Source organism: Nelusetta ayraudi, unplaced genomic scaffold (genome assembly GCF_046127955.1).
Source record: "Nelusetta ayraudi isolate G7.1 ecotype Tasmania unplaced genomic scaffold, CSIRO-AGI_Nayr_v1 ptg000052l, whole genome shotgun sequence".
NCBI classification, from domain to species: Eukaryota; Metazoa; Chordata; class Actinopteri; order Tetraodontiformes; family Monacanthidae; genus Nelusetta; species Nelusetta ayraudi.
In genome coordinates, this window is record NW_027466102.1 from 5,709,682 (window position 1) to 5,728,068 (window position 18,387).

Sequence of the window (18,387 nt, forward strand, 5' to 3'; positions counted from 1 at the left end):
CACATGTTGGTACGTCGAAATATCCACCGTCTCCCTATGCAAACTTCAGGAGTCCATCAGCGACTTCTACTGGTACTACTCTGGCAAAGACGTGATCGACGACACGGGAAAGGTCAACTTCTCCAAAGCTTTAGCGGTGGCAAAGCAGATATTCAACTCGCTCACCGAGTACATCCAGGTAGGCCTCACCGACGGCTAAATTGACCCAAAGGAAGACCATAAATTTCTTTAATCGCTTCCCGTATTCAATGAGGGGTCGTTTTTTTCGTCTTCCCTCAGGGCCCCTGCATTGGGAACCAGCAGAGTTTAGCTCACAGCAGACTGTGGGACGCAGTGGTGGGCTTCCTGCACGTCTTTGCCAACATGCAGATGAAGCTGTCGCAGGTAAGAGGAAACCAGTCGGAGATCGCTTTTTGGGATGAATGTATGTGAACCTTGTCTGGAAATACACTACTGTTCAAAAGTTTGGGGTCACTGACTCATCTCTGCATTGAACTCCATTATAACCAACTTCATGAAATAATCTACCGGAATGCTCTAAGAACATTACTACTGCACGGAAATCACTAATGATGTGCTCAACGCATTATTGGAACGTCATTCTAAACCATATAAGAGTAAACAAAGCATCATGGTTTATTTTAAATTATCTTTTTAACAGTCAACTTTTTTTTTTGCACACTTGGAATTCTCTCCATCACCTTTAATTAGACATTGGAAATAGTTGTCATTGAATGTTCCCATACTTGTTAAGCACAGCCTGACTGATTTCCGTGCACTCATAGTGATTGCAGAGCATTCATGGTCATTATTTCATAAAACTATAAATGGAGTTTAGTGCAGAAATGAGTCAGTGACGCCAGTCTTTTGAATAGTAGTGTATGTCTTCATAGATGTTCATCATTCATCATTCAGATATGTTAAGTTTTCAAGTTATTTCTGGTTCATTGCCATTTCTAAGATATTGTCCACCTAAACACCAGACACATCATTAATAAGTCAGACATGAGCAGGCAAAACTACATGGACAAAGTATGGTATGAAAAAAAAAAACTGAATTGATTTCCCCAAAAAAACTCAAACAAAAATTTCCTAACCCTAAATGTTGAGAAAGACTCTGATAATTAATGTAAAACTTTTTTGCAGGACGCAAGTCAGATCGAGCTGTTAAAGGAGCTGATGGACTTGCAGAAGGACATGGTTGTTATGCTGCTGTCTCTCCTAGAAGGTAAATCCAAAGGACCAAAACACAGTGATGCGATGTGTTCCCGGGCCTAATAGGATTCGTTTGATCTCAGGTAATGTGGTGAACGGCACCATCGGCAAGCAGATGGTCGACACGCTGGTGGAGTCCTCCAGCAACGTGGAGATGATCCTCAAGTTCTTCGACATGTTCCTCAAACTCAAGGACCTGACCACGTCGGACAGTTTCCGGGAGTACGACCCCGAGTGCAAGGGCCTCATCTCCAAGAAGGACTTCCAGAAGTCCATGGAGAGCCAGAAGCAGTACAGCCAGTCAGAGATCGAGTTCCTGCTCTCGTGCGCCGAGGCCGACGAGAACGACATGTTCAACTACGAGGTGTTCGTGGAGCGCTTCCACGAGCCGGCCAAGGACATCGGCTTCAACGTGGCCGTGCTGCTGACCAACCTGTCGGAGCACATGCCGCACGACTCGCGCCTGGCCACCTTCCTGGACCTGGCCGAGAGCGTGCTCAGCTACTTCGAGCCGTACCTGGGCCGCATCGAGATCATGGGCAGCGCCAAGCGCATCGAGAGGGTCTACTTCGAGATCAGCGAGTCGAGCCGCGAGCAGTGGGAGAAGCCGCAGGTCAAGGAGTCCAAGCGGCAGTTCATCTTCGACGTGGTCAACGAGGGCGGCGAGAGCGAGAAGATGGAGATGTTCGTCAACTTCTGCGAGGACACCATCTTTGAGATGCAGCTGGCCTCGCAGATCTCCGAGCCCGACGTCGCCGAGAAGCCCGAGGACGAAGACGAGGAGGACGGGCACAGCGTCCTGGCGGACATGGCCGGGGACGACGAGGACGCCCTGGAGTCGGCCTCGGCCTTCGCCATTGCCTGCCGCTCCATGAAGAGGAGGGTCGCCGCCGTCCGCGACATCTTCTCCATCAAGAACGTCCGAAAGCAGGCCAAGAAGATCAAGAAGCTGAGCATCCGGGAGATGGTCAGGGGCTTCTTCTCCTTCTTCTGGATGCTCTTCGCCGGCTTCTTCAAGGGCATCTACGGCCTCATCTTCGGCTTCTTCCACGTCATCTGGTCGTCCATGTTCGGCGGCGGCCTGGTCGAAGGGGCCAAGAACATCAAGGTGACGGACATCCTCGGCAACATGCCCGACCCCACGCAGTTCGGCATCCACGGCGACGCCGCCGAGGGGGAGAAGGCGGAGGCTGTCGAGTTGTCGGGGAGCCTGGACGCGGCCATGACGCCATCTGGGGACATGGCCGAGGTGGACACGCTGCTGGAGATGCTGACGGTGCCCAAGAAGGAGGGTGGGAAGCACATTGAGCTGGGCCTGGGCGACGTCTCCGAACTGAGCACTGACACGGCCGCCACGGATCAGAAGAAGGTTTGGATCAGGGGGGGGAGGGCCTTTAGATTGTTTCTGGACTTCGACTTGACTCAAGAGTTACAGATAAATAAGCAAAGTCCCATAAATTAGCATAATTTTTTTTAGCTGAGCCCAGTATTTAAGGAAGCCTGCCTGGCAACAAATGGAGAATTTGAATTAGAAACAAGGACATCAAGTGCTTACATTTTAGATTGCAATGCTTTTTGTTCCCCCTCCTGAGCTTTCCAGTGAACTACAGTGGCCTCCTCACAGAAAACTTGGTAACCTCGTCCACCTTCTTCTTTGTTCATTCAGTTGAGGACGCAAGCGTTCACCCTATATATAAAACGCACTGTCAGGCTGCCTAGATTGTCCTCACCAGGCTTCTGTAGAAATATGGTTGTGCAAAAATGGCAGCTAACTGGGAGCAAGAGCCTTGCTATATGTATATTCTTATGTACATGAGTACTTCTCTAAGGGGAGGAAAACACAATTTCTTTAATTGTACTGTGAGTACACACTTTTATTAATGTATTTATGGGCTGTATATTCAGCTTTTACCAATACAGAAATCATGAATCAAGCCAAGTTTTACACACTGGACCTCTAAAACCCTGGAAGGCTGCTATCACCATAACCTAAATGTCAGTCCTCATAATAATGCGTGTCTGCTGCTTCCAGAAAGCAGCCGCCAAGCCAGTGGAAGCCCCGGAGAGCGAACCGGAGAAAGCAGAGTGAGTGAAGTCACGCATGGACAAAGATTAAAGATTAGATTAGATCAGATTAGATTAGATTGTTGTTTTTTTTTTTTTTTCTAACAGCATGGAGAACCAGGAGAAGGAGGATAAGCCAAAGGAGGAGGAGGCCAAGGAGCCGGTGGTGGAGGAGAAGCCCAGGACGAGATCAGCTCAGCCCAAAGAGGCAGCGCCGGCCTTCATGTCCAGTCTCTTCGCCATTATGGACGTCTACCTGAACAAGATGCTGGTGAGACCTCACAACCACGGCAACAAAACTCTTTCAGCACTTGCTCCTTCCTTCCCCAAACTCTTTTTTCGCTTGTGGCTGTTTGTTTTCTATTACAATCGAGTCCTTTTTCCTTTCAGAATTACCTGGCTCGCAACTTCTACAACTTGCGCTTCCTGGCTCTCTTTGTGTGCTTTGCTATCAACTTCATTCTTCTCTTCTACAAGGTAACTCAGCGGGGGGCGGGTTTCTCAATTTTCGATGATACATATTACATACAATTATATTACAATTATACAATAGTATTAATATACAATTATATTTGTACAATTACATACAAATTACACTGTACTTTACTGTGTGTGTGTGTGTGTGTGTGTGTGTGCACAGACACATGTATATATGTATATTAATGTGTCTACAGCTGTATAGAAAACCTTGCTCGTGTTACTTAACTTGCTTTACTAGACTAACCTTACTTTGCTTACTACGTACTTTATTCTATTCACTAAATTTACTTACCTTAATTAAATCAAATGTGTTTCGATATATATATAAAAATATTATATGTATAAAAAAAACTATTTTTTTATGTAAGGTATTCATATGTACTAATCTTATATGAGGGACTCATCTTACTAATTTTTACGTTCACATACTTGCTAGCTTGCGAGGACTAGATTACTTCCCTTTGTCAAATCACGGAATCCCTTTGAGATCACCGGTTTTTCGCAAAAAAACGAAACAAACCGCTGCAGTCTTTTCAATTCTTGTTTGATGCGCTGCGCTCGCGGTTCACGCCACCGTGCTGTTTCAGGTCACAGGAGAGGAGGACGAGGACGAGGACGGAGACAGCGAGAACAGCTGGGGCGACGACGACGACGAGAACACGCTCTTCGACATGGACGAGTTTGTCCTGCAGGAGAGCACCGGCTACATGCTGCCCACGCTGCGCTTCCTGGCCGTCTTCCACACCGTCATCTCTCTGCTCTGCATGGTCGGCTACTACTGTCTGAAGGCGAGTACCGACTAGCGCCTTACCTAGCGGTCGGTGCCGGGGCTGGGAGCGCCCTCTCCTAGCGTCCTGTCTGTGCTCTGCCACCACCAGGTGCCTCTGGTGGTGTTCAAGAGGGAGAAGGAGATCGCCAGGAAGCTGGAGTTCGACGGCCTCTACATCACCGAGCAGCCGTCCGACGACGACATCAAGGGCCAGTGGGACCGACTCGTCATCAACACGCCGTGAGTAAAGAGCTTCACGCGTACCTCTGGAGCTAGCGCATCACATCTGTGACAATTGTCTTATTGCACAGAGATAATGTCTCTACAGAATTGGATTGATGCCATACTAAAACAAAAAAAAGAAGAAAAAAAAGATATATATTTATATCTATATATGTATATATCTATATATATGTGTGTGTGTGTATACACATATATATATATATATATGTATATATATATATGTATATATATATATATAGTGTATATATGTATATATATATATATATATATATATATAGTGTATATATGTATATATATATGTGTGTATATATATTTATGTATATATATGTGTGTATATATATGTATATTTTGTTTTTTAGTGCCAAACTACGACATTTAGTGGTTTGTCAACGCCGACTTTATTTTCGTTGAGAAAAGCGAGTGATTTTTTTTAATGTTGAAATTAATTCATTAAAGAAGAAATTACTGACGAGTCTTACAAAGAAATAACTATGATTTTTAATCCAAGACCATTGTCATTGAAAAATAATATATGTATTTTTCATGTCTTTAGCATAGACTTAAAAGCTATTGGCAGATTAAAAATACAATAACGAGGAGTTCCAAATTGTGGATGCAGCAACTGCAATCAGATTTTTTTTATTATTATTATTATTTAGATGTGAAGCTTTTTCTCCCTCAGTTATCTGTGTAAAAAGCTCAGTGAAGCTAAACTCTATGCTTTTCAATGCAGGTCATTCCCCAACAACTACTGGGACAAGTTCATTAAGCGCAAGGTACGTTCATGTCTGACCCTGATCTGGCACAAAACTGTTTTTTTCTCCATCTTTTCCTCCTGTTTTTATTTAGATTTTTTTTTGGTGACAGTTGGTCGTGTCCTTCAACGTGGTTTTGTCACATAAGTTTTCATAATCTTATGTTACATCAGCTTAAGAAGCTGCGTGGGGAAAATAAGACAACAACAAAAAACAACATTACATGTTCTACCTGTAAACGTTGCTAACTTTCCATCTGAGGCAAATGTCTGGACTACAAATGTGTTGCATATATGTCCAGACATATAAGCTCATACAACCTATGTGTCTAGCGTGAGCTTAGCCGTGGACACACATTAGCTTAGCACCGCAGAACAAATGTGTAGTTTCCAGTAGGTCCCCCCCTTTTAAAAGTGTTCCATATCTCGCCTGCTGCATCGCTGTCTTCACTCCTCACCTCCGCTGCCCCCTGCTGCCCCCTGCTGCCCCCTTCCCTCCTGTCATTGTGTAGGTGATAAACAAGTACGGCGACCTGTACGGAGCTGAACGCATCGCTGAGCTTCTGGGCCTGGACAAGAGCGCCCTGGACTTTGACCCCACAGTGGAAACTGTGGAAAAAGAAGCTTCGCTGGTGTCCTGGTAAAACGTCAACCATTGTATTCCTCTCCTCTCCGTGGGCCTGATACTTCCATTTAATGAAAAAAAAAAAAAAGGAAAGAAACTGTAGCAGTGTCTCAGACATTTGAGGGCTGTTAAAATCTGTATTTTAAAATACTCTTCCTGAGTGGAGCAGTCACCAAAAATAAACTGACCTTCAAAATAAATGTACATAAAATATCATACAGATAATCATTAAAAACCCTTGGTTTTTTTCCGGATGGACAGGTTGAGCTCCATCGATACTAAATACCACATCTGGAAACTGGGCGTGGTCTTGACCGACAATGTAAGTGCCCGCAAGCGTTTGCAGTAATAATTAAACACCTGAGGTTATTTCTAAGTCGCAGCTATAATTTGGAGTCGCTGGTGTTTTTTGTGTGTGTAATGTAGTGACAACGAGTCATTAGTATTTGCCATAAAGTCCCATCCCACCTCTCGTGCAGAACTTCCTGTACCTGATCTGGTACACCACCATGTCCATTTTCGGACACTTCAACAACTTCTTCTTCGCCGCCCACCTGCTGGACATCGCCATGGGCATCAAGACCCTCCGTACCATCCTCTCCTCCGTCACTCACAACGGCAAACAGGTACTCGCTTCGGCCACCAGAGGGAGCCAGAAAACAGTGAAAGGGATGGATAATAATCGCAGAGCACGGTGAGGGGTCGGCTGTCATGTGCATAGTGAAACTCTCACATGTGAGTACTGTTTGAGGGTGTGTTCTAGTTAGACGTGAAGAGAAGAGTGTTGATAATGCTAATTGAAATCCAGTCAAAATCAATAAACTTGAAAATTATATCAATTTATCGGGAATTGCAAAGCCTTCAGAACAAAGCCAAACAATATGTATATACACACGTGTATATATATATATATATATATATACATATATATATATATACATATATATATATACATATATATATACATATATACATACGTATATATACATGTATATATACGTATATATATGTATATATATATGTATACATATATACGTATATATATGTATACATATATATGTATATATATATGTGTATATATATATATACATATATATACATATATATATATACATATATATATATACATATATATATATACATATATATATATATATATATATATACACATATATATATATACATATATATATACATATATACATATATATATACACACATATATATATACACACATATATATATATATACACACATATATATATACGTATATATACATGTGTATATATACGTATGTATACATGTATATATATATATATGTATATGCATATATATATGTCTGTGTGTGAGTATGTGTGTATATATGTATATACACACGTGTATATATATATATGTCTGTGTGTGAGTATGTGTATATATGTATATACATACGTATATATATGCATATATATATGTCTGTGTGTGAGTATGTATGTATGTGTATATGTACATACATACATATATATGTATGTATGTATATATGTGTATGTATGTGTATATATATTTATGTATATTTCTAGCGATCTATGTATTCATTTGCATACACACACATATGTATATGTATTTTTGTATATATATATATATGTGTGTGTGTGTGTATACAAATGGATAGATAGAAAGATACACATTTTATTTAAAAGGTCAAAGTACCTTTGTGTTTGTACAACTTCCAAACTAACTTGACCGACCAGCGCAGCCCACCCAATTTGAATTTCACAGTTCGTAGAAAAGTTCTATAACTTTCGAAGGTTCTTTCCCGAGCCGCTCGCTACTATGATTACGTTTTTGGCAGCTGTCAGCCTTCTGATTGAATGTATTTCCTTTTCTAACCTCTCATTCCTGCGGCTGGTGGCCCTGGCACCGGCTACTAAAGAGCCTCGAGGGAGCGTTGAAGCAAACATTTTGCTCGCGCTGCGCCGTCGGAATATTGAGTGGATGTGCATGGTTATTGGCAGGGTGTTTTTTTTTTTTTTTTCAGCGTTTTGCGCACCGCTTAGTATTGCTTCAAATCCAGAGTGCGAATGTGTGTGTGCGTGTGTTACCTTCACTTGTTTTGTGTGTCTGCATAATTAAAATTTTAATTATTAGCACTGCAGCAGACTTCGTATGAAACGTTTGAGGTCAAACATTCCCTCAATGGAAATGTAGATGCAGTTCAAAAAGGTAATGCGTGAATAAATCGGCTTTGCAACGGGCGGTATACAAATTGAATAGAATTTTTTTTTTATAATGGCAAAAATACAAGCAGCAGCTTCTCTTCTCTTGGAGAAACGGTCTTTTCTGGCGCCTTGAAAGTCTCTTCGTTTTGCGTCACCTCGGCGTCGCGGCAACCGCAGCGCCCTTGAAAATGCACTCGACCGCACGCGCCCGAAAAGTTTTTTTTGTTTTTTTTTTCCTACGAAAAAGAACGAAAATTTCACGTACGTACTTAACTTAGCGTCCTTCCGCAGCTCGTGCTGACCGTGGGACTCTTGGCTGTGGTCGTCTACCTCTACACCGTGGTGGCCTTCAACTTCTTCAGGAAGTTCTACAACAAGAGTGAGGACGAGGACGAGCCCGACATGAAGTGCGACGACATGATGACGGTAAACGCCGACGCGCAAACAGTTTGATGTGCGTTTATGTGATAAACAGAGGTGGCACAAGTGTTTGCATTATTTACTTAATGGTTAAGTGAGTAATATTTGGAGATTTTGAATTAGAAACATTTTAGATTCTTTCACCCAACCCCCACTCTCTCGAGCTTGCCAGTGAACTACAGTGGCCTGCACACCCAACAACCCTGGATACCAGGGTGTGGTGATGTCCACACCAGGGCTTCCTTAGGAATATGGCATTGCAAGATGTGTGTGCTATATGCTATATGTATAATCTTTTACCGAATTACTATTGTATTAATGTATTTATTAGCAGTATATTAAGCTTTAACCAATATAAACAATAATAAATCGAGCCAAATATTTACACTCTGGACCTTTAAGTAAAAGTCCAGATTCTTGTGTAAAAAAACAACAAACAAACAAAAAAATGAATCTATTTTTCTTTTTTCAACTGCAGCACAAGTAATAGTTATGACCAGGGAGCCATTATTGGATGTCGACACTTTTAACTGCAATAACTTGACTAAAATCTCAACCGTGGAATTTTGCTCACCCGTCTTCCTCAAAAAAAAAAAAAAAAAAAAAAAAAGCCAAACCAAAACAAACAAATAGTTTCTTGTCGTGGACGGAGGACCAAAGTTTCTTTTGGCCTCGTTCGAGGACAAACATTTGGAGTGGAAAGGGTTTGATTTTCAGAAAAGCAGATGTGGCGTTTCATGAAGGACTCGTCAGTAGTCGCTGCGATTTAGACTTTTCACTCGCAGAATTCCAAAAAGAAAAATGCAACCAAAGTGCTTCTTCTTTTTTTGGTTTTCTTTTACTGGAACCAACTGAAACTGAGGTGCCAAGATAAAAAAAGAAAAAAGAAAAACAAGTCTAAATTGGCTTCATGTCTCTCTCTTGGCAGTGCTATTTGTTCCACATGTACGTGGGCGTGAGAGCCGGAGGCGGCATCGGAGACGAGCTGGAGGACCCTGCAGGAGACCCCTACGAGCTCTACCGCATCCTCTTCGACATCACCTTCTTCTTCTTCGTCATCGTCATCCTGCTGGCCATCATTCAGGGTTCGACGACGCGTCGTGGTCGCGTGCCCCCGTTTTTTCCTCGCCGTGTAAAAGCAAACAAAATGTGATGATGAGCAACCGCTGCGTTGTCGTTGTTGTTGTTGTTGTTGTTTCAGGTCTGATCATTGACGCCTTTGGCGAGCTGAGAGACCAGCAGGAGCAGGTGAAGGAGGACATGGAGGTGAGAGTCTGGAGCTGAAATGCATTATGGGGCAAAGCAGTTTTCCCTGTAAAACTTTTTTTTTTGTTTTTTTTTTGGGGGGGGGGTGGGGGGTTAAATCTAAGATCAATAGTCAACGGGATTGATTGGAATTGTGAAAAAATATTGCATTGGACGGCAAACATCGCGATATTTGATATCATGACATTTTATAGCATCAAATATCAGCCCAAACTTAACTATAACTAAATATTTCAATAAATGTATCACAAGATTAATACAAGTTACCTTTGGACTCCACAAATTCAAGAGGCGCTCAAAGTGGCGGCCATTGGCTTCCAGATATTTATGTGTACGTACGTGCACGGCAAACTACTGCTTTGCTAACTTTTGTTACCGAAACACTTTTTGATGCTACATTCGTGAGGGCAACGCCATCTGGTGGGAAAACATCGCACAACAGTACACAGTGTTAACGTTATTAGGTATTTACATGTACAGAAGTACTGATGCAAGTTTTTCTTTTCCTGTTCCCATACCTGTACGTTATTTTGCACTCGCCACAACTGCCCCCTATTGAATTCCCTGGGAACTACAACTGGATCTGGCACTGTTCTGTTTTGTTTGATCAGAAATCCTAAGGAAGTGGGTACAGCGTTTTTTCTTCTTTTTTTTTTTTAAATTTGGGTTTATGCGCAACTTGAAGGGTTTAGTGAGCCAACGCGATAGAAAGACTACAAGCTGAAGCAAAGCTGAAGAGAAAGTTATAAATCTTTTTTTCCAAATTCCCAAACGAGGTTAACATTTCAAATGGATCAAAATGTTGAGAAAATGCACTTCCTGCTTCGCACCCGCAGACTAAATGCTTCATCTGCGGCATCGGGAACGACTACTTTGACCGCACCCCCCACGGCTTCGAGACGCACACCCTGCAAGAGCACAACTTGGCCAACTACCTGTAAGCGCCGCAGCGAGTCGCCGACTGGATGTCACCGGTTTGCAACGCTCACTTTCCGACCGTAACCGCCATTGTGTGTCCGCTGTCTGTGGCGCAGGTTCTTCCTGATGTACCTGATCAACAAGGACGAGACGGAGCACACGGGTCAGGTGCGTATCCGCGCGCGTCCTTAAAATGCCCGCCCGGGTCTGATCCTCCTCGAGACGGCTCCGCGAGATGAAAGATTTTTTTTTTTTAGTGGCTTATCCTTTTTTCTTTTTTTTTTTGGTCCCCTTGTGCAACATTTCAACCCACTTGTTGTGTTGCATAAGAGCAGCAGGAGGAAGAAGCAACGCGTGGGCTCCCGTTTTTTTTTTTTTTTTTTTTTTGATATTTACTTATCTCCATGCACCTGAGCTTCAAGTTGTTTTTATTTGATGTTCTCACACTCTTCTTATGTCACAGCCCCCCTCCTCCCCCGCGTAGGGGAAAGTCAATTAGGTCCTACATTCCGCAGGAAATGTTTACAGGGAAAGCCGTCCAGAGCGCTTTGATAGTTCCTGCGGCGAATAATTAAATTTGATAGCTTCTGCGGGAAATAATTTAATTTAAGTGGCAGATTTACCGTGTAACGCAGATCTACAATGTTGCTTTGTGAACGGAGCCGTCCAACCTTACAGAGGTCACGCGTCTGGCCTGTGCAGTAACGACGTTACAGCTGTTTGATGATGGATATTGCGAAAAATATTGCATTGGACAGCAAATATTGCGATATTTGTTTGATTTTTTTTTCTTCATATATATATATATATCGAATATCGTGATAGTTTATAACATCAAATTTCAGCCCAAGCTTAACTTTTTAACTTTTGCATTTCATTTTGTCTGATGCAGCTGCACCTTTTCTACAAATAATTTCAATATTTGAGATTATGTGAAATTTTAAGTGTGCCACAATTTTTTTTTTCCCCCTCCCTCTACTATATTTGTACTTAGACTTCACAGTTGTGGTTTTAAATCAGATTGTGTTGTTTTGAAACACTGTGGCGCCGACTTCACAATCTCGCATGTGAAAATGTGTGGTAACTGCAAAGCAATCGTCTTGAATTCACGGCTGTAAAGCAGTTCTAACTGGTGGCTGCCATTCGCAGACAACATCATCAAAGACTAAGACGTACCCAGTAGTGGTTATTTATATTTCCCAAGTATTTCCCTGTCGGGTAGCTGGATAGATCAGCTCTCAGATCCATCACGTCGAGTTCCAGTCAGAAATGTTTTCGGTCCGTCTTTTCATGAAGTAGCAGATAAGCCTCTGCTAGCGAAATTAGCATGGGTACTGCAGTAGTCATATCAGAAATTAAAAAAATAAGTCATCTTTTTTTTTTCACTCAAAAAGAATTCTCATTTTTAGTTGTTTTTTTTTTTTTTTTTGCAACCAGCTTTGGCGGTTCCTGCTGGCCAAATAATAGAATGCAGATTTTTTGGCACTTCACCCGATGGCGTTCTTTTTCGTAACAGTCAACGCTCGGGTCACGCTCTCATCGGCCAGTGCGCTTAAAAACTTGCACGAGAAGCAACAGTAACCACGTCAGACGAGGCAGAACAGGAACTGACGCAGAGGTGCGAGCTGAGGCAGCGCGTTGTTTTCCTTCCCCACCGCGGGGGCCCCCCCCCCGCACCTCTGTTATAATGCTCCAGATTATGTATACATTGCTAATGAAATGTATACATTATGCATAGTGCTGCAGGTAATTGTCAGGGATTCAGAGCGGCGTTGAACGGACTTCCTACTGCATGTCTCGTCACGCTGGCCGGAATATTTCCCTTCACCTGGGAGAGAGGGATTCCGAGGGGAGACATTTTAAAGGCTAAGCAGCAATAACAAAAATTCTTTCCAACTACAGCTTTAATTGGTGTGTGAATCTTTTTTTTCTTCTCAGTTTTAATTTTGTTATGATCCAGCAGCCGTATACGTTTTCTAGACCCCCTGCCTTTTTTTTTGGACATGACTGTAAATGACTTCATTCTAACTAATGTGTAGAGTTGCCCCTAAGGATCGAAACTTACCGAAATGACCGTCCTATGACGGTTATGAGACAGAGTGGTGGTAGAAGGCAACATCTCAACATGTCCCAAAATTGAAAATAAATCAATATACTGCAGTAGTCGGGGTTTTTTTTTCAGGGGCAATTAAAAATAAAATTGCTGCTACGCCGGACCTCTTAAATACCAACAGTCCGTTTGTTTTTACATTTTCGTTCGTACATTTTTTGTTCTCATTATCTACATGACTTGCATAAACAGCTCATCTTTTTTTCCTTCTCCCCCAGGAGTCCTTCGTGTGGAAGATGTACCAGGAGAGATGCTGGGACTTCTTCCCGACCGGGGACTGCTTCCGTAAACAATACGAGGACCAGTTGGGTTAAGGAGGAGGCTGCACCTCAGCTGGAGCTCCTGCCAGCCCTCTCTCTCTCTCTCTCTCTCTCTACTTTCCTTCTCCCTGGAAAAGACTAAACACGACTTCGACTCAATGTGAACTCTTGGGTGGTGGGGTATTTATTTGGAATTGCGATTTAAAAAAAAAAACAACATTGTGAGGAAAATTACTCTCGACACAAATTCCTATTCACGCCTCTTTTATGCAAAATCTTCTTACTCACATTGCCTTTTTCCTCGAGCTTGACCCCCCCTCGAACCTGTGACACACCATGACGACTGAATGTCTGAATATGCACAATTTCTCGGAAAAAAAAAGAAAATCGGACGAATGCTAACGCTGCTGCTGCTGCTTCTGTTGATCCACTTCGACCCCGCGAAACCAGAGAGACGACTCACTTTATCCAGCTCCGACGTGCCTTACGACAGACTATGCAAAAAAAAATGAAATAAAATGTTAAAAAAAAAAAGAAGAGATATTTTTGTTCCTCCCGACTCAAGCGGCGCTGCGCTAAGCTCTGGCTCGGCCGTGTCAGCTTAACGATATCGTTTTGCGGCTTTCGGAAAAAAAGGAGATGAATCATTTGTTGTATAAAATCTAGATGATCCTCGTGTAAAATGTCGACTAGTTTGTTTTTGTTTGTTGAAAGAAAAAAAAAAAAAAAGAAAAAAAGCTGTGTCCTGCCCGCTCGCACTCGTTTCCACAGTTCGGAAGAAAAGCAAAACGACAAAAAAGCTTGGAGGATTTATTGGCGAGGAACTCGAGGAACTCGGGTGAGCCGGCCCTTTCTACGTACGTATGTCGTGTAGTCGCTTTCGGGTTAAACTGCATTTCCTTCATTTTGACGAAGGGGTGGGGTGGGGAATGAATAAAGTCACTGATGCAATAACCAGAACATGTCGTCCTGCTCTCGTCTCTCCTGCCTCGCGGCGGCCCCATAGGGGAAGGGAATTACTCCGTGGCATTGACGCGGCGGGGGAACACGGTGACACGTTCACACGCGGGTTCGAGACGTCCCCGGCGCCGTCGAGTGGCGGGGCGGCCGCCGGCTTCCCGCTGCTTCCTTCGCCCGGCGTCCTCGGTCAGGAGATCATGCTGTCCAGCCAGTCCTCCAGCTCCTCCTCCGTCACCTCCTTCTTCCTGGGAGGCGCAGCCAGCTCGTCTTTCACCTCCTCCTCCTCCTCCTCGTCTTTCTTCTCCGCCTCCTTCACGTCCTCGCGCGCTGGAAAGTGAGAGAACGCGCTGTGACTCGAGGAAAAGTTGTTCAAATAAAAAAATAAAAAAAAATCAATCAGAATTTCCTGGTGCAGTAATTTCCTTAAGTTAGCCGGCTAAAAGTCCCTCTGTGATGTCACAGAGGGCACCGACAAGGCTACCAGTTGGAGCCGGGTCTTCATCCTGCTCTCTAGAGGGATGACTGCGTTCCTCTCTTTGGAACTCGACATAGAGTAAGCAGCCATTTAATGAGGTACGATGCTACGCTGCTCGCACGGATGGCTCGTATTTGGATTGGATTTATTCAGTCATTTCTACGGAAGCGCATTGCTGCCACCCTAGAAAAAAAAAATAAAAAATCAGGGCTCAGTGTCACATTATAACGTGAATCTATCACATTTTTACGTGACAATGGGAGTTCTTGTTTTGGTTTTCTGGAGTGGTGGAAGCGGGCGTGACGAGAGACGTCCGCACGAAATTTGGCGATAACTGATCGCTGTTTTCGTGATACTGAGCCCCCTTTTTTTTTTCTTCTTTTTGTTTTTCTAGGATGGCAGCGATGTGCTTCCGTACATTTCGAAGCGCCGAAATACAAACAATTAAGGATGGTTTTGAATCAACCGACCGTACATCTGTCTTTGACTGAGGCAGAAGCTAAATGCTTATATACGCCAAGCCTACGTATTACTACTCCTACTAATAATAATAATAATAATAAAAATTATAATAATCTGCTTTATTCTACGTCAAAAAAAAATTCGAAACGAGCGAAATATGAACTCAAAGAAAAAAAAAGAAAAATAGTTTTTTTGGGCAAATTGCAGCTCTTCATTTTCTTCAACACTGCACCACTTCTGGTGGGAGAAACTGTCCAGTGTGGCCGCTGTTGAGTGGACTACACCATCAACTTCAACACACACACACACACACACACACACACACACACACACACACACACACACACACACACACACACACACACACACACACACACACACACACTACTTTCTTTGGTACCAAGCAAGAGCAAGGTGAACCTAATAAAGTGGCCCGAGAGTTTGTTCTCTCACCTTCTCCTGGGACCGGGACGCCCTGCTCTGCAGTGCCGACAGTCTGGCTCCCTGTAGCGGCCGAGACCCGCTGCCCCAGACCGAGCAGCTGGTCCAGCAGCTCGTCATCGTCACCACAGACGTCACCGAGTTCCGGACCTGCGGCGCCGGAACGGGCCGGCGCCGGGTTCTTGGCGGCGGGGGCTCTGGGCTCGATGCTCAGAGACTGAAATGGCGCAGACGGAGCCTTGAAAGCGGGGACGCTGTGCTCCGTCGCAGGGACTCTGGCTGCTTCCTGTTTGGACGTGACGGCCGACGTCGGTGGATCCTTCGGGGGGGGGGGGGGACAACAGCAGCAGGAGGACGTGTGAAGAAAGTCGGAGCGTAACGACCCAATGTAAAAGAAAAAAAAAAAGAAAAGAAAAGAAAAGCCGTGAGAGCAAAACCGGCAGCGTACCTGGAACAGCTCCGGCTCCAGGTCGAGCCTCTGGTGGAGCGGAAGCTTCTGGAGCAAGTCGGCGAGAGCAGGGAGGTCCAGCAGGGAGGCCGTGATCTGAGGACACGCAGGGACAAAGCCGTTCAAGCAGCGGCGCCGCGGCTCAGCGCCCTCCAGCTGGCGGACTCCAACATTAATGAATGGAGTGAAATTTATTTCTAAGTCGGCCCAGAAATTCAACGAAAACCACACTCCGGTCGTAGAGTTGTTGCAAGCAAAATCTCAACATGTTTGAAAAACACGAGATTATATACAATGTCAATTTTGTTTTTTCCAAGTACAAAAACATAAAAGTACTGAAATCAGCCTGAAAATCTGAAGAAGAAAAAAAACACACTTATACTATGTCGATATTTCAATTTTCAGACATGTTGAGCAAATTATAGTTGAAGAAATAAATATTTGTATTTTTTCTAGACACAAATGAGCCTAAAAGTGATTCGTTCAAATTCTTGAGTTTTAACCCATTTTGGATGCAGACTCAAGAACACCGATCAGACACGAGTTTGTGAAACAATCGAAATATTCCTGACGTCAAGGTTTAAGTTGCTTTCTAAATCTCATTGTCGTCAGCATGCAGCTGCAGTTCACAGCTCCGGCCCATTGGTCACAACATTACATAAACTGGGAATAGCGATCGGCCTTTGGATATTGCCGCGACAATCCCCCAATTACAACCACGGTTTTCTCTTGGACGCACAGTGAGGTTCAATTTGTGGAACAGAAAACAGATTTAAATAACAAGCGATGCAGAGCGGGCGCGTTATGGATTTACCTCATTGATGGCAAACGAGTCCATGCCCCAGTCTTTCTCTTCCGAAAAGCGGAATTGACTGAAGGAGTCCCCTGTGGGAGACACCAGAGAACACAGATTGACATGGAGCGGCTGTGGGGGGGTTATTTAGCAGTGAAACAAGCCTTCAGTTAAGCCGAACTGCGGAGAATTCAAGACTGAAATCTCGTGCGGCCGTCTTTAAAAGCTGCGATCTGAAGCTTTTTTTTTTTTTTTTTTTTAGCTGGCCTTGGTATTGAGTGGCCCAGGGGTTCTCCAACTTTTCCACGCCTTGCGCCCCCCCCCCCCCCCAAACAGCATTAGCTTCTGTCCGGGGACCCACTTGGCAAACCAAGAGATGATGCTGTGTAAAGAAACATTTTACTTGCTTTAATTTGCTATTCAATAATATGTTACATTTGTTTAAAATAATTAAAAAAAAAAAAACAATTTTAAACACTGTAGCAAAGCTGCCCTTGAAAGCTAATATAAGAGCAAAGAGAGAGCAAAAAGCTAAAGGCTAAAGGCATATATATATACACAGTATAAGGTATATAACTATGTTTTGCATCCACTTGGAATCGCGGGAAGACTGCAAACAGTTTTCAAGTTGCTTGCTTTATTATTTAGATATAAATAATAAAGTCCCTCCACACCATTACGCCCAATTAACTCCAGAACTTCGTTAGCCAACTTCACGTTAGCTTTTAAATCACGTCCGCGAGGGGCTGTCATTTTTTTATTTTTTTTATTTTTTTCGATAATTTGTGTTAACGTTCGTTAAAATATTGGTTACATTCCAGGAACTAGTCCCAGATGGTTGCATGTGACTAAAATGACTGTGTGTCTCAGGTGCTAGCTCGATATCGTCCAACGATTTTAACTTTGACTTTTAAGCATTGTTGAAACCAGAAACTACCACGCCGGCTAGCACTGTGAGTGGTTAAGTTTGAAATGTAAATAGGCTGAAAGTGAAAATAATGAAATTAAAAGAATGGACTCCTCAGGCATACGAAGAACAATGAGCAGCATCCAAGGCTTTGTGTACCAAAGTACAGTACGCCACAGGTAGCTTGTCGCACCGGTGGCCTTGAGTTGCATCCAGCTGGCAGCATCACATCGGATTTGCTTGTTTTAAATGCAACACAACTGCAACGCCATGTGAGGTCACCGCGAAAACACTTTCCAAAAAAAAAAAAATCTCGGCTCGCGCGGGTCTGAGGAGAGACAGAAATTTGACAACGCTAAGCTTCCAAAAAAAACAGAAAGCGCCTGCGATGCTCGCACACTCAACGGGGCCGCGAGCGGCGCCCTTAATCAATCAGCGGGAGCCGCCGGGCTCCGCGTTCAGTAAACAGGCAGAGACGGCGAGCAGACACGCGGACAAGAAGACGCGACGGCCCAAACAAAGCGGGACCACCGCAACTGCGGCGGTCCGCACTCCAGCGGCGCCGAGTCCGGCGCGGCC

At 43.7% G+C, this 18,387-nt stretch overlaps 2 protein-coding genes across 7 annotated transcripts in view; one reads left to right on the plus strand and one right to left on the minus strand.

Moving 5' to 3' along the window:
* The window catches only part of ryr3 (ryanodine receptor 3), a 136,342-nt gene extending 122,633 nt beyond the window's left edge, over positions 1-13,709 (plus strand). For all 6 annotated transcript variants that reach the window (XM_076037451.1, XM_076037452.1, XM_076037453.1 and 3 more), the window contains 19 exons: positions 50-178; positions 280-384; positions 1,147-1,228; positions 1,299-2,584; positions 3,248-3,300; positions 3,388-3,550; positions 3,670-3,756; positions 4,347-4,547; positions 4,638-4,768; positions 5,505-5,547; positions 6,038-6,165; positions 6,412-6,472; positions 6,630-6,776; positions 8,640-8,774; positions 9,697-9,853; positions 9,970-10,034; positions 10,871-10,971; positions 11,069-11,120; positions 13,281-13,709. In XM_076037451.1, the coding sequence (XP_075893566.1) occupies positions 50-178; positions 280-384; positions 1,147-1,228; positions 1,299-2,584; positions 3,248-3,300; positions 3,388-3,550; positions 3,670-3,756; positions 4,347-4,547; positions 4,638-4,768; positions 5,505-5,547; positions 6,038-6,165; positions 6,412-6,472; positions 6,630-6,776; positions 8,640-8,774; positions 9,697-9,853; positions 9,970-10,034; positions 10,871-10,971; positions 11,069-11,120; positions 13,281-13,376 (3,222 nt within the window). In that variant the 3' untranslated portion in view covers positions 13,377-13,709. The remainder of the gene's footprint in view (positions 1-49; positions 179-279; positions 385-1,146; positions 1,229-1,298; positions 2,585-3,247; positions 3,301-3,387; positions 3,551-3,669; positions 3,757-4,346; positions 4,548-4,637; positions 4,769-5,504; positions 5,548-6,037; positions 6,166-6,411; positions 6,473-6,629; positions 6,777-8,639; positions 8,775-9,696; positions 9,854-9,969; positions 10,035-10,870; positions 10,972-11,068; positions 11,121-13,280) is intronic.
* The window catches only part of aven (apoptosis, caspase activation inhibitor), a 36,615-nt gene continuing 31,705 nt past the window's right edge, over positions 13,478-18,387 (minus strand). The window contains exons 3-6 of the mRNA XM_076037458.1: positions 16,923-16,993; positions 16,109-16,204; positions 15,673-15,979; positions 13,478-14,609 (exon numbers count right to left, since the gene is read on the minus strand). Of these exons, the coding sequence (XP_075893573.1) occupies positions 14,470-14,609; positions 15,673-15,979; positions 16,109-16,204; positions 16,923-16,993 (614 nt within the window). The 3' untranslated portion in view covers positions 13,478-14,469. The remainder of the gene's footprint in view (positions 14,610-15,672; positions 15,980-16,108; positions 16,205-16,922; positions 16,994-18,387) is intronic.